We start from the raw sequence: 26,917 nt of genomic DNA on the forward strand, positions 1-26,917 counted from the left end.
TTAACCGAGTTTAAGGTCATTAAAAATCAAGGATAGACAGTTTAAGATAAGTGCATGACTCAGAAATCCCTTTCTTAAGCACACCTGACATTTGACTTGGGATTTTCTTATCATTTGTCATCCCTGCTCTCCTGTATGTGAAACCTTTGAGTTAAAGAAAGCCATGATGAAACAAAACTTGGATGAGTGAAGGACAGCACAGTTGGACTATTAATTAGGCATCTAGCAAGCATTCAGTACAGGAGTGCTCAACTGTGCCAGCACCCCAACTTGCATTGCTGCTGTGACCCAAGCTCAGTTCTGCTCACACTTGTCTAGTTCTTCTCTGCAAGCTGCCTCCTCCAGGGTAGAAAAAGAGGTTGAGGGAGGGACAGTGGGGAGCAGGCAGAAGAATGTCCAAACACAACGGCACTCCATAGGGGCCTATCAATCAGTCCCTATGGGGGGAAATGCTTGGAAAGTATCCTTTCCCACCAGAGAGGATGTCTCTTCTGTTCTTGGATGAGGGAGAAGGAGCAGTAGAAAGGAGGACAGTCATGGTACCCTCTCACCATCCTATCGGTGCTTGGAGAAGCTCCCACCAGCATTTCCGAGCATTCAACATTATTGCTCAAAGTGCATAATGAATTGGAGGGGCAAGCACAAAACTGTTTGCCCATTGCTACCATTAATATTGCTAACCGTGTGCATATTCTACCATTTGGAAAAGAAATGTGGAAATGGCATTCTGTTACAGTGAAGCCCCATGTGACCCAGACTGGTCACCCTTCACGGCAGATCTGAAAATTCAAAAGCTTGCAAATAGTGTTCTTACTTGTTTTATGTGAAGTGCAAATTTATTGTGTTGTCCTTGGAACATCCAGGGCAGTTGCATAGTGAACTACATGCCATTTCTGTCTGATGCAGAATGGACAGGCATATGGTTCAATTTTTTGTTTAATCGGGTAGCACTTTGACTGTTGATGCATCTGTAGATCATTTGAAGAAAACATATGCTTATGCATATCCCTAGTTAAAAGGCCACTTGACGGTGCTAATCAAACTGTATTTAATGATAACTGTCTTGACAGAGAAATTTTTTGATTTATTGGCCTCTAGAAAGCTGGTAAAAATCTAATTATGTCTATAGAATATGCATTTTATTAATAATTTTTCTACAAAGAAGTTTTACTCAAGAATATTGGGAGAGGAAGTTTCAGGCAGATAAAAATATTTCACTGTGTTCTTGATTTAATTCTCTTTCTTTCTCTCTCTCAAAGCAATACTTATCTAGGTTCATTTTTATTTATATTTGTTCAATACTGTAAGGCAGGCATGGCCAAACCTGGCCAAACTTCCCCCCCCCCAGATGTTTTGGGACTAAAATTCCCATTATCCCTGACCACTAGTACTGTTAGCTAGGGATGATGGGAGTTGTAGTCCCAAAACATCTGGAGGGCCAAGTTTGGCCATGCCTGCTGTAAGGGATTGACTGTAGTGGATGTATGCAGATAGAAGCCTTCAGGCTATTAACCATTTATTTTTAATTGCTATGTGATGTCCAGTCATCCTCTGTTCCTTTATGCCCCACCAGTAGAAAATCACTTCCAGTTGACCCATGCCTTGTGCAGAAAACCTGCATTTTCCTATATAGCCTTGTTGGCCCCGCTTGCTTGTTGCTTAGGCTTCCTGGTCTTTATCTTGTTTGTTTTCTAAGCTTATGGAGCACATACTGTGGCAAGCAAGTCTTCCTCCTCCTCTTGGTTCCCTGTTTCCTATCTCCTCTTGCGTACAAAACCTCTTCGGTTAGTAAGGATGGATCTAGACACATCAAAGAAGCATTTCAGTTTAAAGTGCTGCAAATTTAAACAGCGAGAACCGGCAGAGAAAAAACGGGACTCCACATCGCCATCAGATAGCACAATATTATATTGCATATACAATGCATATAAAACACTTTTTCTTTACCCATCTAGCTGAGTCCTAGGTGTTTTGTTTTCCTCTGCCAAACAGATGCTGGTCTTTTCTCTGTCAAAAGTTCGTGAATTTTCATCATTCTGTGGCTCTTTCCCTCAGCAATTAGGTTGTTTTGTTTTGTTTCCATTGTTTAGTTAACAGGGGCTGCTGGTCCTGAGTATACCTTGCCATGCCTATTATCTCTCTGTTAACAAGAAGCACCGTTGCATCATGTTGCTTCAGCCATATTTTCCTTTATTTTTCTTCCTCAGCAGCTTTGTATTAAATGAAATGTTCTTTTCCTGTGGATTGTAAACATCTAGTTGGATGGGCCATTATCATCTTGAATGACGTTGTGTATGAGAAAGCTATTGTGCAGTTGTGGGGAGGGGGGTGAGACATTTACCTTTCACTTTGAGAGTAGGAGAGGGTTTCCATGTTTGACTATTACAATGGCAAAGTCTGGGGTTTAATGTGAGATTTTGGTCCACTCATGTTTTACGGTGTTGTGAAGTGGAATGAATTATTGCGTTAACTGTGAAGCTACACAGATTCTCTTGTGTGAGTTTTCACTGAATTTCTGAAATCAAAGGTTTGTACTCGATGCTTCCCTGGATATGACTCCACATCCATCCACAAAATTGGAAGATATTCTATCTGACCTAAGGTATAACAGTGGCTGCTTATTATTATTATGGTCATATGATGAATGCTGCAACTGAGTCATGCATTGCAAATATGTTCTGCTGTGTTTCTTTGTCTATTGGTTGGAATACTTTGTTCTTTTAATTTAGAGAAAAAAGTGTTTTAGGAAATGAATAGTTGATTTTGGGGGGTGCGGTTTTTTTGGTGGGGGAGTGGGGAGGAAAACTGCACTGGAAGCATGTTATTCTAAGATTTTAAAAGGTTTTGTGTGTTTAGTTTTTGGCCACAGGTGTGTGGGTATGAAGTGGAATGAATATATGGATTCAAAAACTTAGGTCAGTTGGTATTGCTTGATTTCTAAATAAACAGGCATGGAGTTAGTCTTGTCTGAACATCATACTTGGGCCCACTTACTTGGAAACTCTCTCCCTGTCCATAGATGCACAGTTCACATATATAGGAGGGGGAGAGACAGTGGTACTCTGCACTTGTGTAATGAGACTTTCTCAAATAAATTTTGTACAAGTCCTATTGTGGTGAAAACAGCAAGGTTAAAAATAGCAGCCCTACAAAGTCAAAATGTTAACCAGCTATCACTAAGTGTATATAAATACTAATAATTTAGATCTTATGAAATCTGACAATTGCTAGTTTAGTTTTAAATAGAATATGATTCCAAATCTGCTAATCCTTCAATGGCTATTGAGAATCTGGGTTATTGTAACTATGAGAAAGCTTGCTAATTTTGTTACAATAAAGGGAGGAAGGCAAGAAGATTAGACCTTTGTGGGGAAATGGAGTATATTTATTATGTTTTGGAACTTGAAAGTGAATGTTCATATACAACCATAAGAGTAATTAGGTACAGTTTAAGGATAATAGCCAATGAATATTATTAATTATATTTGCAGTTCTATAAACACCAGTGAATTTATCACTTCCTTTTTGTACTAATGTAGTATATATGTTAAGAAAACCTTTTATTATATGTATAAAATCATGCAGTACATTTAGAAAGAAGAATTCCAATATAGCTATGCCCATTTCACAAATTGTGAGAAGTTGAGACATGTGCTTTCTAATGGTTTAATTTTTTTTTTTAAAAAATGAACTTAGGAATTAATCACACTAATCACATTACATTAAATTGATGCTTTATGCAGCTAACAATTGATTTTAACTCAGTCCGGATGATAAGCTTGGTATATGTTTTGTGGTTTGGTGTTGGTTAGTATGCAGCAAGTGATGGATTTGAATTAACATCATACGTTATGCAGTTCAATGGGGCACCTCGGTGTTCTATTTGGGTATGATGGTTATTAGCACAGATGGCTTTTAAAAAGCCTTTGAAAAATTCATAGAGATAAGGCCTATCAGCAGTTGCTAGTAATGGTGGTTGAATTGCACCTCCATGTACAGATGCAGTATACCTCTTGAATAATTTAATCAGGAGATGGTTATCTCCATCATAACCTCTTTACAAGTTTTCTGGATGCATATATGGCTGATCACTGTTGGGAACAAGACAAGAGTGGTTGAATTCCAGCAAGGTGGGTCTTAATGAAAAATAATGGGATACATTTTATCAATGAATAGCCATAATGTTATTCCTTGATTTAGCTTTGGTGTTAAAAACTGCAACTTCTGATGCTTTAGCTAAAGCCCAGTCATATGCCTGGCAAGTAGATCACAAACAGATGGCTCAGCATTGCTTGCCCGGAAAAAATGTCACTCCCCTTTGCCAACCATTAAATATGGTTGGCATGCACTTGTACTGGGCACATCAGCTTCCTAATGATCCAGAAAGCTACTACAATGCTGTAAAAGGAGGTTACAGCACTCCCTTTCTTCCTACCCATGATTGCCTGTGTAACTCCTGTCAAGCCAAGTGACACATGTTGCACTGGGGCATGGGACCTGCTTTGCAAGAGCACTATTGCCTGCTTCTGAACCACAAAATATTGATGTTGTGGTGGTGATGGTTTAACATATTGATTTCCTGCCTTTCTCCCAGACTGGGATTCAAAGTAGCGTACCACATTTAAAATACCATTATAAAATGAACAATAATGGAGCAATAAAAATGAACTAGTAAAAAACCAATAGTTAAAATATAGCAAAACTCCTTTAAAACCAGTATTAAAAATGCAGTTTGCCCAGAAAGCAAGCCAGTGGCAAGCATCATCTCTACCTTAGTTTTCCAAAACCTGTCCGAACAGGAAGGTCCTCTGCCAGCAGGGTAACAAAGAGGACTTCACCTAACCTTCAGGGAGAGAAATACACCAGAAAAGGCCTATCTCTTGTGTCAACACCAACTGTGCCTCTAATGTTGATGGGACCGAGCAAAGGTGCTTGGTCACCCAAGAATCTTAACATCCAGGCAGGTTTGCATAGGGAGATAAGATCTTTCAGGAGCCTGTGGCCAAGGACCTAGGCCCTAGAGGTCATAACTAACATTTTTAATTGTGCCTGGAAACAGACCTGTAGCTAGCAAGGTTAACAAGGGAGTAGCGTGCTCCCTGTAGCCAGCCCCAGCCAGCAGTCTTGCCATGGTAGTCGGACCAGCTGAAGCTTCCGAACACTCTTCAAAGGCAGTCCCATGTAGATCATGTTGTAGTAATCCTAATGGAAGGTCAAGGGGTCATGCCCCAGCACTGGTGAAAGTGTACAAGTGCAGTTTCTAATGGAAGAGAATTGGTTATTTTCATAGGGAATGGGAAGCCAAATTCTGTTTTGCCCCAAAGCATACTTGCGTCTTGATCAACTACTTCAGTGGTGTTTCACTCCCCTGAAACATCATCTTCTCTGTCTTCTTTTAGAATTCCTTAGCTTTCTAAAATGCAGAATTATCATGCATGACAAACATTATTTTCGATTGTGCTCCATCAGTCATATTGCTGAGTATTGCATGTTTTACCTTTATCTTTAACCTGCTGAGCATTGCATGTTTTCACTCTCACTCCTGCCCCTGCCCAGCATTTTAATATTCTTGAAAGCCATACAGCTGAAAAGAGCCGAAACCTTAGATCAGTTAGCCCTACTGTCTGCACCTTGGGAAGGGAAAATGTACTGTTCTTCCCCATGAGGATCCTTTTAGCAATTCCCAGAAAAACACTGGCCAACTGGTGATGCTCAGGGAAAGACATTTCCATTTTAAGTACTCTTGAGATGGCACTCCAGTCTCATCTCTGTTGGTATGTGGGGGAAATCAGTGTCAAAGATATAAGTGGTCCCCTGATTGATGAAACTTGGCTCTTAGTGATGCTGCTTTATTATTTTCTTTTGTGTTGGAGATCAGAAAGAATCCTTCTGTGGCTCTAATGAGCTGAAGACTGTTTTCTTTCCTCCCATTCTGACATGAAATAACACTCCACAGATTATTATTTTTTAAAGACCTGGCTTGGAAATACATGTCTCAGCTTATTAAACCTAAGATACACTGGAGCCTTCTGCCAGTGCACTCCATTCTTGGGCCACCACATCTGTCTTCCCTTCTTGATTTGAAGACTTCTCAGGCTAACAAATCCTAAACACTTGTTATGACCTGACAACTGGTCCTGATAGCTAGGGATAATGGGAGTTGTAGCCCAACAACATCTTAGGCTCCAAGGTTGAGGATGGCTGGTATAGATGGATTTGTCAGCTGCTTGGAGGGTAATACATTTTGCTGTAATGTGGGAGTTAGATGTACAATCCCTTAATTCCAAAACAGATGATTGCAGTGAGAGGAAATCAATGAGGCAACTAGTTATAAACTGTGTATCCAACACAGTAGGGATTTCCTATCCCTATATACTATGTAGAAACAGGAAATCCTATATGATGCCATTGATGATGTCAGGTGATTGACTTGTGGATTGTCCCTCCCAACTGTCAAAGTTGACCCATGGGATGAGAACAGATAATGATATCTCCCACTGGGACAAAGAGGTCCCCACTCATGCTAAAAGTTTTCTAGCAACAGGACTATGCCCATAGTGCTTTTTAACTTCTTCCCTTTTATCTGAGATTGATTGCGCAGTAATGATAGTGGCTATCTTCAGTGCAGCAGAACCGATGTATGCACCTCTGTGCGATTTCTTTGGTGATACATGAAGCAAGTGTGGTGTCAAGTTTGATCATACCATGAATCATCACGCCTGGCCCTAAATGCTGGTGATTCATGGATGAGGTCTAATTTTTGTGCCTGTAGCAATCACCCTTCTCTCTTAGGATATGCAGATGGAGGAAAAGGAGAGCACTTTGCACTCCAGTACTTGCACCATCATATTAAATATGGCCTTTGAGGATAAGCCATTAGTGCTCATCAGTGGAAATGTCTGAAAATAGCTTTGGTTCTCATGATGCCAAGAAATGATAGAATAACTACTGTTGCAGTCCTGAAAATTAGTTGTTTTGTTTCTAATGCAGCATGACCTGGATAAGAATCCTGTAGCTATTGTTGGTTCAATTTGTTTCCTTCTCTGTTCAGAATCCAGTGAGTGGGATCTGTGCACATGAAAATAAATTTAGACTTCTGGCATCCAATGCTGCCAAACATTACTGAGGGTGGTGAAATCCCTTCCATGCAGAACCTGAAGTCATGTATGCTGTAGTTCTGCACTGCATGGACAGTGCCAAATGGCTTTTCAGTGCCAATATCCTGCTCAGAGATGGAGCACAGAGCATCACACTCCAAAAGTGCTCACAGTTATGCAGTTTGCAGTTTTTATTTTTGCACAAGAGAACTTTAGAACCCAAAAGCTAGTGTTTATACTATATCTAATGTAGACGGATACCACCAGAAGATTATTACAGGTATTACAAAGCCTGAATTTCTTAGCAGTTTTCTTCTTGTATGCAATCTGGCTCTGATTTAATATATTAAGCATGTGCGTATATTCATTTACATAGTGCTCTTCTTACTTGCTTTTCATGCATGTTGTAAACCTTGCACCAGTTCTCCAAAGTAGGCTAGTATTTTGCCCATATTGCAGTTTAAAGAAAGGGGCAGAGTCTGAGAGCCAGGGAATTTTGAGTCTTCAAAAAAATTCATAAGCAAAAAGAAGGGCTTACAAGCAACTAAAGTAAAACCTACTTCCATTATTGGCATATTATACGTTTCTCCATTTGGCCTGTGTGGAAATTTCATAACATAAAAAGGCCTGATGCTTAATTAAACAGAAGATTGGCTTGAGGTGCAAATCCTGGATCTCCACTTGATAATATCATTAGTAAATGAAACTTCCCAGTTCAAAATCCCAGGATGTACATGGTAGCAATCCAAATCCCCTATTATCAGTTTCTTTTATAACTGAAAGTATGAATAGTCAATTTCAAGCAGGATAGGGATTGTGTGTGATATGTAACTAAACAGTAAGCGCATGAAACTTGGCTGTGTCAGTTGAGCTCCTTCCTTGTAAATGAGAATTCAGAGTAATGGGCCATTGCATCAACACAAGTGAATGCTTCCTTTGGTCTGGTGTGGAGTCATATCAGGACTAGGCAAGCTGCTGCCATCACTGAGTTGTCTTAACAGCAGGGCATGCATTGAGCTGCCAGCATCCTGTGGCTCTGGGTGCTCAGCTGTGGGAGCAGGTGCATCTGGAGGTTAATTAGCCACTTAGGAGGAAGTGACTGGGGCAAGAGGACAATTCTCAGCAACAGGAACAATTTGCTTGGCAGCTACATTCACACAGCTCGCTTACTGAGAACTCGACTTGCAAAACCAGATGAAGCCTGTTAGGTAGAAATTAGCATAAGAGAATGTGAGACACCCCCATATTATCTGACTGCTCCTGGGCAAAGCTATATTGAGCCAAGCTGCATTGAAAACTGCTAAGAATTTAGCACTGTTGTAGTGTTCAGATGTATCAAAAAGATGTTATTTGAACATCTGCATGAAAGTGCTAGGAGAGATTATCCATAATTTTGGTGTGAGTATGCTGATGGCTCCCAGGTCTGTGTTGGTGGTAAAGCATCCCAGAGCTGCTGTCATATGTTCATAGGAAGCTGCCTGTTTACAGAAACATGCTGAATCAGACCGTTGGTCTTCCTAGTTACTATATACTGAGGCAAACCATTGGTCCATCTTGCTCAGTGTTGTCATACTGACTGGTAGAAGCTCTCCAGGATTTCAGAAAGAGGGTTTTCCCAGCAGTTCCTGGAGGTGCCAGGGCCTGGATGCATTTCCTGCATGCAAAACAGGTGGTTCCATGATCCCTCTCAGTGAAGTTTATCTATCCTGCATCAGTGCAAATGGAGGATACTGATGAGAAGTCAGAGGTGAACATTGATGTTTTGCCCCCAAGCTGTAATTTTGATAGGGTTATGATTTCCCAATCTGAAGAACTGTGAAGTCTTGGAGTCCTTCTCGATTTCACATCACTTTCCATTCAACAGGTGGCTGTCATAGCCAGAGCTGTTTTTTTAACCAACTGAATTCATTGCTTATAGGTGCTTTGTATGTAGTGCTACGATAAACCATGGCTTAGCATGAAGACATGAGTGTGAGGATATTGTGGCTACTTTGCTCCTCGTTGAGTCCCTCTGCTGCTGTGAGCAAAACATTGGTTTGGTTTGGCAGATTGTCCAAACCCAGGTTCATGGTTTGTTTCAGGACATACCACAAGCTGTAACCATGGTTTGTTCATGGGTTTACCTTTTCACTGCATCAGATCCTGGACAGTGGTCTAATTTAAACATGTTAATTTTATTTCTATTTAATAAACACTTTGAAACTGCCAAGCTTGCCTAATACAGTGTTTTCAGCACCCATCCATTGTTACTAATGAACTTATAAAACAGAACATTTTCCGTGGGGAAATAAAGCCCTGGAAAATTTTCTGCCTCACATCACTGGCTTGCAGGTCTTGGAAAGCTGCTCACTCCGTGCCTTTGCCTGTCATTTCCATACTGTGTCATAGGGTCCTCTGACCCTTAGGGGTGGGTTTTTGTAGGGCAAGAGGCTGCAGTAGGGAGGGAGGGGCAATCAACCTTCTGCTTGTGCAAGCTTGTCTTAATAGAAAGAGAAAACTGAAAAATTGAGGGGATAAAAAAGATGCGTCTTAAGGAACCAGCACTAGATCCTTTAAAATAGTCTGTAAAACAATAAAAAAAAATTAAGGTGTTTTTTGTTTTGCTTCTAAAAATGAGGCATATTCTTTTGCCTGCTTGTGAAGTCTAAAACTTGTCCTTTTTAAACCTGTCAGTTAAATCCTTTCCTGAGTCTGCCAGTGGACTTTTTTCTTCTCTGTGTGCTACCATTTTGCAGTTAACAGCATGTGTTGAAATCTTTCAATCCAGGAACTGTGAGGTTCTATGGAAGCCCAGCAGTTAGTCCCAGCAAAGTGAATTGAGATTTCACTGCCTCTCAATTGCCCATTCTTCAAAGCAGGGGACTGTCTTACTATGTATCTCTTGCCCAAGAGACTGAATGCATTTTTGGAGTTTACTAAATAACAAATATATCTGTACAATCTAGAGAGTTTTAACATCCCCTTTATGTTATTTCATTTGTCTAATGAAAGAGTTGAAAAATGTCCTCATCTGAATTTGCCTCGGACACAGGTTTGAGCCTACAGAGGGAAATTGAATAGATTAAATAAAATTTCAGTTCCCATCAGTAGCTTGGGTCCTGTCTTTACCTATATCACATTAAAGGCTGAGCTATTAGTAATTGCCAATTTTATATTGGCTTCATAATAAACCTACCTTCCCACTAGGTATTTTAGTATGATTGATGAGATGAAGATGGAATTGCTCCATGATATCAGACTTCACTGCTTGTAAGTTGAGGTATATAAGAGCAGAAGCAAAGAGGAAGAAATCCTTTCATTTACTTCAAAGCTTTACAGCTGACAGGGAGCTAGCTGCATGGCATTGCAGTCTGCTACTTATTTGACTGCAAGACTAAATGCCCAGGGAAGCTGCCACCCGAAACCCAGCCATGCTCTTTCATGTAGTATGGATGAGGCTTGCAGCTCTGAAATGCTGCCTGACAGGAAATTAAATTCAAGGCTTTATTCCAATAAATAAATAAAACATCAAGAAAACATTTAGTTGAGAGAGACCACAGCAACCTCATGCTGAATTAACAGAAAGGAAGCTAGCACTGCTTTCTCATTCTGGACTGCTTTATTCCTTGCAATATTGGGGTCATACATGTTAAGGCAGAGGAAATTATCTAAAGATAAATGGTCTGAAATTAAACTTTCCTTCCCCTGCAAGCTTTTCAGTGCCACTCATATTCTACATTGCATGGATACTATATTATATAGGACTTTAAATAGGGGTGCTTATCCAATTTTGGTAAAACTCAGAAACAGGCCCATTTGGGCCTTGAATCTGAAGTCCCATATAGGTTCGCAAAATACATTTGTCCATAGGTGGCAGCCTCTACCTGCTGCTTGTCATTGCAATTGCCTTGCTAACAGAGCAATACAGACTATAGGAAACCAGCATAATTTATGCAGCTTTAACACAGCTGGCATTAAGTTACCCCATTCTCTTATATGACCTTTTGCAGTGCTATGATGCTCTGAGAACTGTATGCACTATTCCAAATGTGTCCACACCATACAGATTCACGTATATTACTGACCATTTCTGTTTTCGGTGACTTTTACAATAACTTCCTACATTTAGTTTGATGGGTTTGCTGCTACTGCACACTGAGTTGCTACTTTTCTATTTCCAAGACAATAGGCATAGCTAATTCAAACCCTATGAGGTTATGATAGGTTAGATGTCCCTCCCAATGTGTGCCAAATGGCACTTTTAAAAACATCACCACCCAGAATCTTATTTGCTTATTTGTTAATGTTGTCATTCACCCAGTCTGGAGAGAGCCTTCTGAAAATTTTCCGTCTATTTTCCATTTCACCATCCTGAATAAAGTGGTTTCATCCTCAGATTGGCTTCCTTATGGCTCATTTGCATGAATAACTTGAACAGTACTCAACCTAATACAGAGAAACTGCTGCTTATTTCCCCTCATTATCCATTTTCGTTTTTATCTGCTTTTTCTTCTTTTACCATTTACTGGTACGTAATAGGATTTGTCCTCTTATTCGGTGACTGCTAAATTTACCTAGGAGCCACTGAAACTTGCATAAAAAACTTGTTTGTAACTCATGTATATAACATGTCTCCTGGGCCACCAATATCTGCATGATTGTGGAAGGGAGGTACCAGTAGCTCAGTGGCAGAGCATCTGATTTGCTTGCAGAAGGTCTCAGTTCAAACCCTCGTGTCACCAAGTATGGCTAGGAGAGAATCCTGCCTAAAATCCTGGAGAGCTATTTCCTGTCAGTGTTGGCAATACTGACCTAGATGGACCAATAGGACTAGGCCTATTGGTGCTGATACAGTACGTCAAAAGGCTGGTGAGACAGGATTTCCATTTCCAGAAACCATGATCAGTTGTTTTCCTTCGTCAGTACTTGCTCTTCTCCAGGCCTATGCAGGTGATTATATGAACATCTGTGGAGTGAAAGTGAGAAGGGGCAAACAGGCTAGACCTACCCATAATAAAAAGCACAAATGTCTGAATGGGTATCCTAACTGTGTTTAGCTGAATGTGATTAGAAGTCTCCCTAAGATCAAGAACCTTGTACATTGGGGAAATTGTCCCATTTCAGAACCTGCAGACCTCCTAACCAAGAGCACCTCTCTTTTATCCAGATTTAATGACTCACTCACTGATCCTGTTGCTAACTCCAGACACTGAGAACTTCCATGGCCACCCCAGAATATACTAGAAAGGAAATATAAAGCTCAGCAGCAGCAGCAGCAGCATACTGATGAAAATCCATTCCCTGTCCCACCAAGATTTCTGCCAACAGTTTCATGTGCAAAAATGGTTCAGATGCATTTATCTCCTTTTTCACCTGTCTGTGAGAGAAAATGCACTTAAGACCACATTTTGAGAAATTGAATGGCTTTTACTGAGCTTCAGTGTGAATCCATACCTACCTATACTCCCAAAGAACACCTTTAGTACAGCATTGGACTCTGGACCTCAATCCTGGAAAGGGACTCTGTGGGCTCAGTAACAACTGTTGGGGGCAGAGATAACCCATTGCTACTCCTGGTCAAGAGCTCCTTCCCAAATGCATATTCACACAGCTGTGTGAAACAGCTCAGCCCTGAGCCAGGATAGGTAATATTTGTAATCTCTCCCTCTCTCTGGGAATTTGAAAATCACAGTGTTGTGCTCTTACCACTCTCAAATTTCTTCTCACAGGTATAAATGTGTCACAATATTAAATATCCCCGTGATCCCATATATATGCTACAATGCACCAAATATTCATTAATTTCACTGTGATTTTTAGATATCTTTATTTCATCTATTTCTTGCAATAAATGAATGTTTTATTCAATATAGTTTTGGTTTGGATAATACATTTGTGTGTTACATGCAGTTCAGGCATATTCCCAGGGCATCACTCAGTTGTTTCCAGAAGAGGTCATATTAGTGTGTGGGTGGTAGGCACACACATACGCACACAAAACAAGCACACACATCCCAGAAGACAGGTAACAGTGCTTCCCAGTGTGAAGACTGATGCAAATAATTCATTTTTAGCCTCTCTCCAATCTCCTTTCAAAAAGTGGCAATATTAAATAGCAATGGTGCAGTATCTACATAGTGTTTCTGTCCTTCATTTGGTCACATACCATTTTTATGGACTCTAAGGATGCAGGTAGGAACAGTATGGAATCACAACTGCTTCCTTTCATACCAGAAGGGAATATGGATTCATCCTAGCACTGTGTTTAACAATATTTTATACAGAAGAGTCCCAGAAGAATCCTAATTTTGCTTCATTTGGATAGTCTTGACAGGGTTCTGTGAAATGGAAACAAAAGAGATGGCAGAAAGAAGTGAGGCAACGTTAATAAAAGCATCAATTTAATAGACTGCATAACTTTCATATCAAAGCAGTGCATTGCACATAAAACATTTCAGTCTATATTTAAACTAAAACCTGTAATTATTTTTTTTAAAAAAATTGAAATTAGTAGGGTCGGCAAAGTCTCAAATTATCAATGACATAACAATGAACTTTTAGGATCAAAATGGGAAATCTACCCACAATCAACTTGATGTGGAATTATTTGAGGTGTTGAGCATGTTTTTTCAAGCAAGGCAAACTTCTGCTTCAACACATCAGCAACCACAACACACAGCCACGCTGGCACCTTTTGTCTCACCAATATGATTCTATGATTCTAATTGTTCATCTCTATCAATATTCAGATGTTGAAATTCCATGGCATTAACCTTCTAGATACTTTTTATTATTAGACTTATCCAATCATTTCTAGCTATCCATCAATGGTAGTTGGTGGTCACTGGAGCTGGTGGGATAGAGGGCAAGGCAGATACTCCTAATAGAGATAGACACCAAGACGTGCATAACATGAACATAGAGAGACACAGACACACACCTAGCACAGAGACACGCCTAGCACTGCTCCATAGACACAGCTAGGGATACATACATTTCTATGCTGCACGGTAAGACACGGGAGCTCATTTTTTGCAATATTCCACACAAGCCAGGATCTACTTATAGGGGAAGAGTCTCAAATCTCCTGCCAATCGTCTGTCAGCTGTTTACCCTTCTGTGTTTCTGGCAGGGGAGTTCTGAGAAATGGACAGATATCACCAACATGGTGCCCATAGAGTTCAACTCCCATCAGCCCAGGCAGCATGGTCAAGAGTCAAGGATAAAGGCACTGCATTGGCTACCCCAGTGTAGCGTGTGGCTGGCTGGGCATCTGCTTATAATGAGATATTTCATTGCATCTTAAACTTTGTTTTGAAAATGAACTCACTAGGAAAATCAAAGAGAAGAGCACCATAAAATTTCCTTGCAAATATATATCTGGGTCGCCCTGCTGTTGATTCCATTTGACCTCTTCTTTTTGACATAGTGCTTAGTACCTTTCTAGGATAATCATAATGTGATTCTAGTAGTTTAAAAAACTCTATTTGCTTTCTATAACTACATTTTTAAATGAAATTCATTCGTGCTCAGGTAGACTTGTTCTTTATTACTTGTTCTTTATTACTGTGTTATGACTGTAGGTGGAATCAAATCCTACTCGTATAACCTTTCCTATCCCTACCATACAAACAGTGAAAGTTATTTAAGTATTATATTTTAAAATGCAAAGCATCCAAGGCTTCAGCTGTGATCTTTCTCCCCCACCCTGTATGTTTCACAGATGCATCCTGATTCTTCTTTTCAACTTGGCCATAAAGGATCAAGAAGAATCATGACTGAAAAACTCTGTGGATGGCTACCAGTTTTCCTCTCAGCATTGCTATATCAAGTCTTCAAGTGGTATGTTACATTTTCCCCAAGAACAGCTTGTGGGTTGGCCTTTGGCCTTTGAATACAATAGGAATTATGCTGGCTTCATTTTAATGTCGGGCAGTTTCTGCCACTTCTATGTTTGGGGGAAGCCTTAATGAATGGTGTGATATGTTTTCTTTCATTCTTGTTTCAAAGGGCAGGTGTGCAGTGTTCATTTAAATACAACACACTCCCCTTCTATTATCAAAGAAATAAACAACTATCTGACGTTTAGAAGACATCAGAAGGCAGCCCTGTTTAGGGAAGTTTTTAATGACTGATGTTTTAATGTATTTTTAATCTTTTGTTGGAAGCCGCCCAGAGTGGCTGGGGAAACCCAGCTGATGGGCAGGGTATAAATAATAAATTGTTGTTGTTGTTGTTGTTATACAGAAATGTAAAGATAGAGTAAAAATTCTCTATGATATGCACTTGATTACTCATCCTATTTACATTGCTTCCTTTGATATGAAATGATGGGCTTTCTCATTGAAATGAATAGAATAACATACAATATTTTTCGCTCTATAAGACACACCAGACCACAAGACGCACCTAGTTTTTGGAGGAGGAAAACAAGAAAAAAATATTCTGAATCTCAGAAGCCAGAACAGCAAGAGGGATCGCCGCGCAGTTAAAGCAGCAATCCCTCTTGCTGTTCTGGCTTCTGGGATAGCTGTGCAGCCTGCATTCGCACCATAAGACACACACACATTTCCCCTTACTTTTTAGGAGGGAAAAAGTGAGTCTTATAGAGCAAAAAATACGGTAATTGATTTTGTGAAATTCCATCATAGTGGACAATGAGAATAAATAGGTAGTTTTGGTTTTAAAATGCATAACATAACAAACAAGAACAAAACACGACATTTAAAAAGCCATAGATTGCTTAATCAGTCAAAGGGCTGGTTGAAGAGGAATGTTTTTGCCTGGCACTTAAAGATATACAATGAGGACACCAGGTTAATGGGTGGAGAAAGGGGGATGTGATAGGGGCGGGTCGCCCTGGTTGTCACCACTGGGGGGGTGACAAAATGCTGGGTGGCACTCACCATGGGGCCTGCTGTGCACCCAAACCATGTGTCTCTCCTGGGAGTGACGTGGTGGCTTGGGTGCCCACAAACTCCGCAGTGCCCCAAAGGGTCCGCCCACTGCCTCCCCCTCAGCAGTAGGGCGGCTGAGTGGGAGGAGGTAGGCAGACTCCTCAGAGGCCCCGCGGAGCGTTCTGCCCTGGCTCGCCCCGCCCTGCCCCGTGGGCGGCTGGCCCCCTGGGCGCAGGGCATGCATGCCGCCCCAGGCGCCCGATTGTCTTGCTCCGCCGCTGCCAGGTAAGCCTCCCTAAAGAGAGCATTCCACAAAAGATTGTGTGATCTGAGTAAAAGTTGGATTCAGCAGACTTAATCTGAGCCTTCACAGGCATATAGACTTTGAAGAGAAAGTGGGAAAGAACTCTACCAGTTTCCTACTCCAGCTATAGGCATTTGTCAAAGGCAGAAAAGGCAACCACACACATTTACCACTTCATGATCCACGAGGCAGTAAATGGAGGGTGGAGACTGGCTCAGAGGCTTTGTGAGCAGCGAGGGAAGAGCTCAGGTGTGTCATTGTACCCATGGCTGCTGGCCAACCCCTGACATATATGAATTGGTCATCTTTACAACAACTTTATTCAGTAGTTCAGTATTACCACTTTTGATTATTGCTACAAGGATTTCTACTTTGTTTTTCATTTCAAATAATTTCAGAACCAGTTGTGAGTTAAAATACCACACACCAGCATAAAAGCAGAAGCAGATAAATTGCAACCCAGTGGAAGCCTGAGCTAGAGTAGGCAGAGTGCTGAGAGATCGTAACTTGCCAAAGGCCACCTGCTGAGTTCAGAGGAGATTTGGACTGGGAGCTTCAGATTGTAGATCTGTCTCTTAACTTCAGCAACTACAGCCACACCTGGGAAAGTACATATGGATGACAGTTTAGAACAGGCATGGCCAAACTTGGCCCTCCAGCTGTTTTGGGACTACAATTCCCACCATCCCTGACCACTGGTCCTGTTAGCTAGGGATGATGGGAGATGTAGTCCCAAAACAGCTGGAGGGCCAAGTTTGGCCATGCCTGGTATAGACCTTTTAAGCTTTTATATTGCACATTACCTTCTATAGATATAAAATGTGCATATAACATGGCAACATAATGTGCACATTTTACCACTTCACATGACTTATTAAAACATGAAATTTATTTTTATAAACCACTTAATCAAAATATCTTGTAAGTTATTATTAGTAGTAATGCACCAATAAAAGCAGTAGAATTTGAAAACAATTGTGCATAACTAAATTATATGTAATAGCCATTTCCTCTTTCCTGTTGTTCACTGTCTTATAAATATAATAAAAGTATTTTCAATGATTTTTTTTTAATATGTAGTTTCTAAGCCATAGGGAAATGGCCTTATAGAAACACAAAAGGCAGCTGATCTGATCTCTGTGTTACTTTAAATGAGGTAGAATAGCTTTGTCTCTAAGAGCTCCTGTTGCCCTTCTATTAGAGTATAGTTATTGATTTCCCTGTAGAACAAGAACACTTTAATCAAGCATTCAAAAATATTTTTGCAGTATTGAATAAATGCTTGCTGTACCAAGGGGATTTCAGGTTTTATTGCCAAGCTGCCCATCATGTGTTGTTTTGTTTGCATATGCCATCTGAGATAAGCTAAATGAGCTTGCTACTTTTGAACTTTTGAGTTCTTGTCAGTAGGAAGAGAGTGAGATTAGTTAATTAAGTCTTGGTTTGGAACTGCTAACCCCTTTCCAAAACAAATTATACTTTCCTGCTCCACTATCTGCTGTGAACATCGTCCTAAACTACAGGGGTACCTTGGCTTTCTAACTTAATACATTTTGGGAGTCCGTTCGACTCCCAAAACCATTTGAAAAGCAAGGCGCAACTTCCGATTGGCTGCAGGAGCTTTCTGCACTCAATCGGAAGCTGCGTCGGAATTCAGCTTCCGCAAAACGTTCGCAAACCGGAACACTTACTTCCGGGTTTGCAGTGTTCGGGAGCAGATTTGTTCGGGAGCCAAGCCGTTCAAGTACCAAGGTACCACTGTACCTCAAACTGAAATCAGGTTGGAATCAAGCTATATTCATAGAACCCTTTATCTCAATCCTAAAAGTAACTTTTAAAGATGGTTTCACTATATGGAAAGCACCCTGGACCACTCTGTGGCCTCCTCCCACCACATGGCATCGCACGCAAGCACTCCTGCCAAGTTGGGTGGAGCCTGGTGCCTGCGTGAAGCAGTGTACCTCCCCACAATTTGGGCAGGTGCAAAAAGTAATGAAAGTAGGATCACATGTGACTGTGCACCAGTATCATGAGCACCGTTTATCACGAATGTGAAATAAAAAGGGCACCTTGAGGGTCCCAGAGACTCGTCAAATTGTTTCAAATCTTAAAAAATACAAAACGCCCACCTTTAATCTTACAAAATAGGATTTGAGTACTACTAGTCTAAGATACAGGGTGATTGTTATGACCTGTAGATTATTTTACATACTATTACTTATTATAAACTCCATTGCGGAAGTAAAGTGCAGCTAATGCAAATATTTTAAAATAATGCCTTTTCTTATTTTTCTAAAATATAAAATAGTGGGCAATATTTCCCGCCTCCCACAATTTCCAATTTTTCCACTGGAAAAAAATAAAGAACCTCCCCTCCCCCCACAAAATACCCTAAGGGGGAAAAATCCCTCTTTCTTTCATTCACATATCCAAACACTCAAGTTTTTGAAGGCAAGCTGTATGAGTCGGTGAGGATCATAACCAAGGAATTATGAACTACAGTGTCGCTGCTAGTGAAAAGTAATTTTAAATGACTGGTGTGTTGAGAGATACATGGAAACAAATTTACCTTCAATCATAATTAATTAAACTGTCTTGCTTATTTCTTCAAAGCTTTGCAACTCTCTCTGACTTTTGGCAAAGCTGGCAGAGTGGGTGGGTGATGAAAGATGATGTGCAGAAATATCCAGAGGGCCATGGATTCTCCACTCCTGCCTCAACTAATTGATACTCTTCTAAGAATTTATAATTCCTGCTCTTGACAGCATCTCTGTAATCCAGTGTGTCTGTTTAATTTATACAATTTGTTTTAGTGTTTACTGGCCAATAAGTCTTAGTTTTAATAAAATCTTTCCCTCTATTTTTAGACAAATATCTCTTGGTGCCATAGCACATGGATTTCAGGACTACATGTGAAGAGGTAATGCCAAATACAGACACAATTATAGTGTTTTATTTTGATGATAAATGTGATATGAGCTGTTACAAGGAAGGCTAAACTGTATTTTCCAGTAAGTCTCACAGGGCAGAGGGAGTTATTCCAACCATTTTAGGGACCCCACTCCGGATTTGAGAAGAATTTACTCCCTATACTTTTCTTCTCCTGAAGAAAAGGCAGCAGAGATTTAGGATAAGAGTTTTCCTACTCCTAGATGGGCTACCTTCCCAGGTTGACAAGCTCCATCTGCCCCTCCCTTACCTCTCCATCCTGTGCAGAACCATCTTCTTGGCCATTGGACCCACTATTGGTTTCATCCACTCAATCTGCCAGAGCCTGTCTTCTCATGCAATGGAAGACCCTAACTCACCAAGGGTTTGAGACCCACCAGCTACCCTCACCTGGTTTAGCTAGCCAGTGAAAGCCATCCCTGAGTTGTGGCTGCTGATAGCTTCTAAGAGCTGAGTGCTGTGCAGGGGGGGTGGGGGGCAGGGAACCAAAGGTGTGCAAAGCATTCCAGAATAAGCACGCCGTGTCCCCCACCAGAGGTCCTACCTTCCCCTAACACCCCCAAACCCCCACATAAACAATGAAATAGTTATAACTAACCCACTGCAATTTGAGTGGACTTATCTCAAAGGAAATTACACAATAATACAATAAGTACAGTTATTCTTGCATTGAAGGGAATTGGATTAGTTGACCCTTCCATCCTTACAATTCTACGATAGTGCTGCTCAGGGAACAGAAGAAAATGGAGCACAATTCTTGAGTGTATAAAACTGGGGATATATAGCACAGGAGGAGAATAAGTTGCTTTCCTCTGTTGGCAGAAAATTACTGGGCAATGGAAATGCACCTTTCCCCATCATTGCAGTGCTATGACAAGAACAATGTGCGGTTGTTTAAGTTCTCCCTTCCATGCAGTTCTTAGAGGGGCAATAAGGCCAAGTGGCAGGTAGGGAGGTGTGTGTGAAAACAGAGGTTTCGAATTGATTTGAATCAGCCTGCAACCTCAGAAGATGGGGGAGAAGTAAACCTTGATCTGTGAAAATAAAATACAACATCAAAACATTACGCAGAGTGTATTTCAGGGCAGCATATATTTGCTTGGCTTTATGAAATCTGAAATAATTTAACCTTCTTCTGGTGCTAAAGAATGCCCTGTTTTTGTGTATCAGCGCTGCATTGACATAAGGAAAGGATGGTATTTAAATGAATATATCATCTAAAGCTGTATTGTACAACTGTAGCTTCTAAAAGGCAAAGACTACCAGGGCCTTATTACATTTTAAGTTTTCCATGTAAATTAGGTTATTCTGCTCATGTGCTATCAGTCAGTCCATTGCCGTAAATGGTTTGCTTTTTTCATGCTTGACTTCTTTGTTCAAACTGTGAATAAACTCTGCCCATGTGCATTACAATGCCGGCTTCTATTTTAATTTCGTTGTGATGTTTAATTATGTCTACTGTATAGTTACATGCCGCTTAATTCTTGCCCTAAGCTCTCTTTATAAAATTTCTCAAGAGATTTTATAGAGTAATCAGCCAAGTCAGAAGTGTGCAGTCAAGTAAAGCAAAATGACTGTATAAACAATTCAGCATTTCTTTAAAAAAATAAAAAATAAAAATCTCAGGCAGCCCTCAAATTAATTGGGAGCTATTGGGACACTCCTAGGTATGAATAAATAGGTGTGTTGTTGCTCACTCTCCAACCTTGCTTGGCTGAAAGAAGTTATAACAATAGAATTAAATGTGGTTATTAGCAAGGTTCTCCCACCTTTCCCTTTATTCCCTACTTCCCCACGCCTGTGATTTTAAGCAGAGAAGATGCTCTTATTCCACAAGTCAGGAAGCCAAAATGCAAAGAAACAACTTTTTTAGGATAACTCATTTGGATTTTGTCTGCTGCCCAGAGTGACTGGGAAGACCTAGCCGGATGGGCGGGGGTAGAAATAATAATAATAATAATAATAATAATAATAATAATAATAATAATAATAATAATAGGCAGGGCTGGTACACCCATGAGGCACAATGAGGTGACAGCCTCAGGTGACAGGATTCACAGAGGCAACATATTCAAATGTAATTGGTCAAGGCTGGAAAGGAACCAGGGAAAAGCGACTTGGTTGTGGTAAATTAAGAGTCTTGCCTGACATTTCTCAGTCACCACATCAGCTGAAAGGCCGCTTTCAGGGCAAGCAGGGGAAGCAGTGCCAAGAGAGAGGCAATGTTTGTGCCTCCCCCTCAGCCTGCATCCTGGCCAACCCTAGCTATTCCCCTGGGTTTGGAAAGTATGAATGGATATTAGGCGCAAAGATATACTGAGAAGGAAAATAACTGAAACCAGAGATCTTTGCAGGGTATCAAATGGATACGCTACCACTGTCTAAACTGCATATAAACTGCCACATAAGGAAGAAATGTGCCCATGTAATAATTACCCATTACTCATCTCAAACAGGAAAAAGATATGAACAGAAGGGACATAATGTCTGGACATTAAAAGGTAGTCTTTAGGGACATTAGACATCATCCATTTCAGATTGTCACAGTACACCTCTTGCCATTTTTTTAGTTCAAGCTGACCAGCTGGATTTAGACATCCTTTAGTTAACCAGTCTGCAGATACAAGCCATGATCTCAAAAGCACTTGGAATGGATTTGCTTTTGTGCCTAGAGGAGCTATTGGATTATAACCATAAAGCAGGATGATTGGAATCCTTCATGGTGTTTCAGTGCTCTACTGTGATCCTAGTTAAGCTCCTGGCTCATGAGTAATCCTAATTAGGATTAATCAGAGGCTGTAAGCTTGACACAGGCTTGCCGGGGTGACACCTTCCATTAAGCAATGTGTAAAGTTCAGTCCCATATGCGTTGTGACACTGGATACTGAAATAAGTGTCTTGATATTGTGAAGGGGGATTTTTGCTTGCAGTATTTGTTGACATATCCATACTGAGCACAGATATGCAAATATGTGTTATTAAGTGGATCAATCTCCACAATCCAGACATGTTGCTAGTAATCAGTTTTGTAATGTCATTGTCTCAATATATCTATTTGCAACTAATAACCATAGACATTTCCAGAGATATTTTGGAATATGCTGGCCTCTGTTAAAGCTTTTCCAAAAGACTATCAGAGAAAAAGTATCCTTTTGATCCTCTAACATGAACAATCAGCATGCAGCTTGGAAACTAAGGAAACCCTTTTCTCTGTTCATCCTTTGAAGACAAAGACAGGGATTTGTTTGCTGCAGGATGGTAACCAGGAGCCTTTCAAAGTGCGGCTGCACTTAGCCAAAGATATTTTGACGATTCAAGAGCAAGACGTGATCTGTGTGTCTGGCGAACCTTTCTATTCTGGTGTAAGTATCATTTTCTTCAGCAGTTTTCAAAATGAAAACATTGTGTATGTTGAGCTTTCCCCACTCCCTTTTGCCTTCCATTGGAGGGTGTTGAAATGAAGAAAAGTTGCAAATTTTTAAAATGATGCAATCAAGTCTAGGTTGAAGTCATGAAATGCTATGGTATGGTACTTCTTGGTGTTGTTTTGGTAGTACAGTGTAAATAATATGAGCAGCGTTCAGGAGATCACTGCAGTGAATGGTCCTAAGAAGCATTCAATTAATATAATTCAGTCATGATTCAAGTGGGATGAGATAGCTTACTTAATGGGATTTAACTTTACTAGGTGCTATGTTGGTCTCAGGTTAAACCCAGGACTCCTGAGACAAAACAAAAACAAAAACCTTACAGTGGCCATGAGTCTCCCCCTAAGACTCCATGATTGGGCAGGGATATAAAGGATCCAAGTTCTTTGGGACCTTGTAAAGTAATACAACAACCTTGAACCTGGGCTGGTAGTGTCCAGACAGTGCAAGCTTTTGAGCTCTGGAGTTATGTGCTGATAATAGTTCTGTTCTCATCAACAGTCTAGTCCCAACATTTTGCTCATGCTGGAGCCTCTGCACCAGGCTCAAAGGTATCCCTACGTAGAGCGCATTGCAACAATCAAGTATTAAGGTTGCTTATGAACTCTAAAGCCAAGAGCAGAGTGTTATGGAGATATAAAAAGAGCTTTGCTTGATCTGACCAAAGACTTGTCTAATCTAGCATCCTGTTTCCCACAGGGGCCAACCAGATGCCCTTTGGAAGTCCACAAGCTAGACATGAGAGAATAGCCTTTTCCCACTGTTGTCCCCTAGTCACTGGTATTCAGAGGCTGTTCTTTCTGATCCAGTATCTAACTTTATGTTGATGCTGAGTTACCCATTGGCTCTACTCAAAGAGAATTTAAGAGTTGCTTAAGATCATCAAACCATATCCCTGCAATTCTACCAAATCATATCCAGTTTTTGTGTTTTTTTAACATGGATTTATCATTCCCATTTGCATTTCCTTAATATGTCAGAACACCTATTACTTATATCTAGATGACATTTAAATAATGCCTTGGCATAAATGCATGATATTTTTAATTTCCCGTACAGTGTTACAGCCTACACTTCCAGAATATTGTTTTAGAAGGTAACGAATGATGTGCTCCGCTTGGTTAGCCTGGGTGCATGTTATCTGAAGATTAAATGCACAACCCATTAGATAACATATTGATGTGAAGATGGGATTTACTTTTCCTGCTAGAACAATTGTCACAGTTGACACTTTTGAGCCCTTTTCTTTATTTCCTCAGGAACAGAGATGAGATTATAAATGACTAGGCTCATCCCAAAAGACTCTTTGTTCAAAGTATTGTCTATTTCTGCTGTATGCTATTTGAATAATTGTCTAGTGATTAGATATGGAGGGTCTGATTCAACCAACCTGGTGTGTGCTAGCGGAAGCCGGTGCCAGGACTCCTACTACTGCAATGGGGCTTTCCTCCTCCTCTGCACTTTCTGTGCCTCCCCACATCTAACCTGGTGGCAGAAGAGGGGAGGTTGTTCCATTTGGCGAGCAGAAATGCTTGCACTGATGGAACAATTGTTCTAGCACTACACATTTCTACCCTTTTAGCTGAACTTTGCTTCTCCCACATTTATTGGATAACTGCCTCCCAGACATGTATTGTGAGCCCTTGCTCTTGAAGGATCAATTTCACTGAAGGTTAGACCACACGGTACTGGGAGCAATTTGTTGAAGTTATGAGTTTAATGTAGATAAAATGTTATATGTGTTTAAATATGTTGGACTGCCCGTTGCAGAGGACTGGTGGTTTTCCACTCTAGGGTGGGGCAGGCTGAGTCTTGTGACTGGTTTATGAAGTATTTTTCCTAACTCGTACCCTGAGCTTCTCTGTGTTTGGTGCTATGTGCAGGGAAACAGTTTGCTCTGTTGTTTTTTGAGTGGTGTCTCTCTGTGTGTTATAGCAGAGAGAGAGAGAACCTTTGCTTTTAAGCAGCATGGACTTACTGTGGGATCCGGGGAAGGAACTTACTGGACTTTAAAAGATGGGAACTCATTACTAATACACAATGTAGCATTTTGTTGTTATGCAAGAGTTACTGTTTTGTAACTAAATGTTTAAACACCAAGTGTTAGGTATAGTGTCAGTGAAAAGTATCTGATCAGACTTGTGTAGAAAGAAACCCTCTTCACCACAAGTAAAGCTTTAAAACTTATTTCTTGTGGTGAAGAGGGTTTCTTTCTACACGAGTCTGATCAGAGACTTTTTGTTGACACTATATCTAACACAATTATCCTAACCGTACAGCATCTCCAAATGTAGTATTTTCCGTTCCTTTCATGGGAATAAATGACACCCATCTACACATATGGAGAGAGTAAAATGGGCCACTCAGGGATGCTTTTGAGATGGAGTTAACCCACTGCCATTTGTCAGTGTATCCATGACTCAATATTCATTTTAGGTCAGGAAACGTTCGGTGTAATTGTGGGTAGTGTTTGTGCTGCACACAGTGGCAGCTGGTGACATTTTGACTTGGTAGGGCTGCATTTTCTAAACTTGCTGTTTTCATCACGGTAGGACTTGCACAGCACATATTTAGGAAAGTGTGCCATTTCACGTGTGCAGAGTGCCATTATCACCTTCTTTCTTTAAAAAACCACACTCCCCAAAAGATATTAATCATCAGTGAACAGGGAAAGAACTTCCATGTAAGAGGATCAAAGTATGATTTTCTTGTTTAGAAATTTAGGTATACTTTTTGAATCCATGTGTTGTTTTCAGCTACACATCTGTTCCTATTTTCAGTGGGAGGGCTGTGATCCAGCAGCTCCAGTGGATCAGCCCCCACTGTTTATGTGTCAGGATTGTTTTAGTGTTCTGGTGATACAGCTGAGGTATTAGTATTGTATTGTGTATTTTTTCTGCATGCAAATGGTCTGGTTATTATTGTGATCCCCTAGGGTGTATAATAGCAGGCACCACTAGATAAATAAGGATGGATTTTCACCCCGCTTCATGGGAACATATGAGGGGCTCATTTCTGAAAATACTCCTATATGCTATTGAAAAGTGACTGCAGGTTTATCTCTGTGTTATATTGGATACCTGGACACATATTTTAGAAGAATTGCCTAGCACTAAGTGTTTGCATGTGGCAATTCATTGGCATTTGTTTTATGTAACTAATTTGTCACTTTACGATTAGAAAAAAACAGAAAGAGCAGTTCCTTATTTTTTAATGTTGAAATTCAAAACTCCAAAATGAAGATATAGTGTGCAAGCCTATTTTCATAAGAAATATTAAATCTGAATAGAACTGAACTTGGCTTACTCTTTCAGGAAAGGACTGTAACAATTAGAAGACAAGCCGTAGGAGGATTTGGATTAAGTATAAAGGTAGGTGGCATTTCCCCAACTGTTTCCTATGTTCAATCAGAAATGCCATTTGGCTTGTGAATAATGCATTTAATGAGATCAAAAGGTGCTTGATTGTATTATTACCTGCAATTTCAATGAAAGGTCTGTATTGGCTGATCTTTACAATAGATAATCAGTTGAAAAAATTTTCCCCATAGTTAATGGAGGAACAATAGAGGCAATATCCCATTAAGATTCATTTGTACTTATAAGGTTTGGTATATATTTTAAAAGTATATTTCATCTGTGTAGTCTTGTCTTTTGTTCAGTGGTCCGTTAATTTTAATTACTTGTTAATGAACACAATGGCAGGCTCACTAAATAGCCAGTGAGTTCCCATAAACTATTTATTAATTTCATAGTTGCTTGCTAATAAGATTGAAAATAGTCCTATTTCTCCACTGTATTCATTGTATTACAGATGGAATATTAATCCACATGAGGATTGGTTTCTCTCTCCCCCCCTCCAAATATCTACCTTAGAAAAGCTTAGGAAACATAAAAAGGGAGATAATTTTAAATGGTACATTATAGCTCTGAAACACCATATAAAGCAACAAATCTCTTTTGAACAGAGCTTTTAAAAAAATCTCTTTAGTACAGAAATCTTAGCTGTTATCTATGAATGCAAAACAACATTGGTATATGTTTTCAACAATGAACTTATGAAATATGATTTGAGAGGGAAATAAAATGTAGTTCTCTTGCATTCTCATTGAGTAGGAACTTGAAAAAAACAAAAACTTTCCAGTTCTTAAAATGAGTCTGGTGTGTTTATTTTAGCAGAACTACCTAATTAAACCAAATGCTAATTAGTGCACTATGGCTAAAATCCCATAAGAATGAAAATGGGAACAAGATTTTTTGTTGT

General features: G+C 40.1%; 1 protein-coding gene across 2 annotated transcripts in view; it reads left to right on the forward strand.

Annotated features, from left to right (window-relative positions):
* Nucleotides 1-26,917, forward strand: part of SNTG1 (syntrophin gamma 1) — a 234,786-nt gene that overhangs the window by 107,224 nt on the left and 100,645 nt on the right. For both annotated transcript variants that reach the window (XM_081204738.1, XM_081204739.1), the window contains 4 exons: nt 14,800-14,918; nt 19,145-19,197; nt 22,454-22,588; nt 25,969-26,025. In XM_081204738.1, the coding sequence (XP_081060864.1) occupies nt 19,171-19,197; nt 22,454-22,588; nt 25,969-26,025 (219 nt within the window). In that variant the 5' untranslated portion in view covers nt 14,800-14,918; nt 19,145-19,170. The remainder of the gene's footprint in view (nt 1-14,799; nt 14,919-19,144; nt 19,198-22,453; nt 22,589-25,968; nt 26,026-26,917) is intronic.

Source organism: Podarcis bocagei, assembly GCF_964188305.1.
Source record: "Podarcis bocagei genome assembly, chromosome: 8".
In the NCBI taxonomy this organism is placed as follows: domain Eukaryota; kingdom Metazoa; phylum Chordata; class Lepidosauria; order Squamata; family Lacertidae; genus Podarcis; species Podarcis bocagei.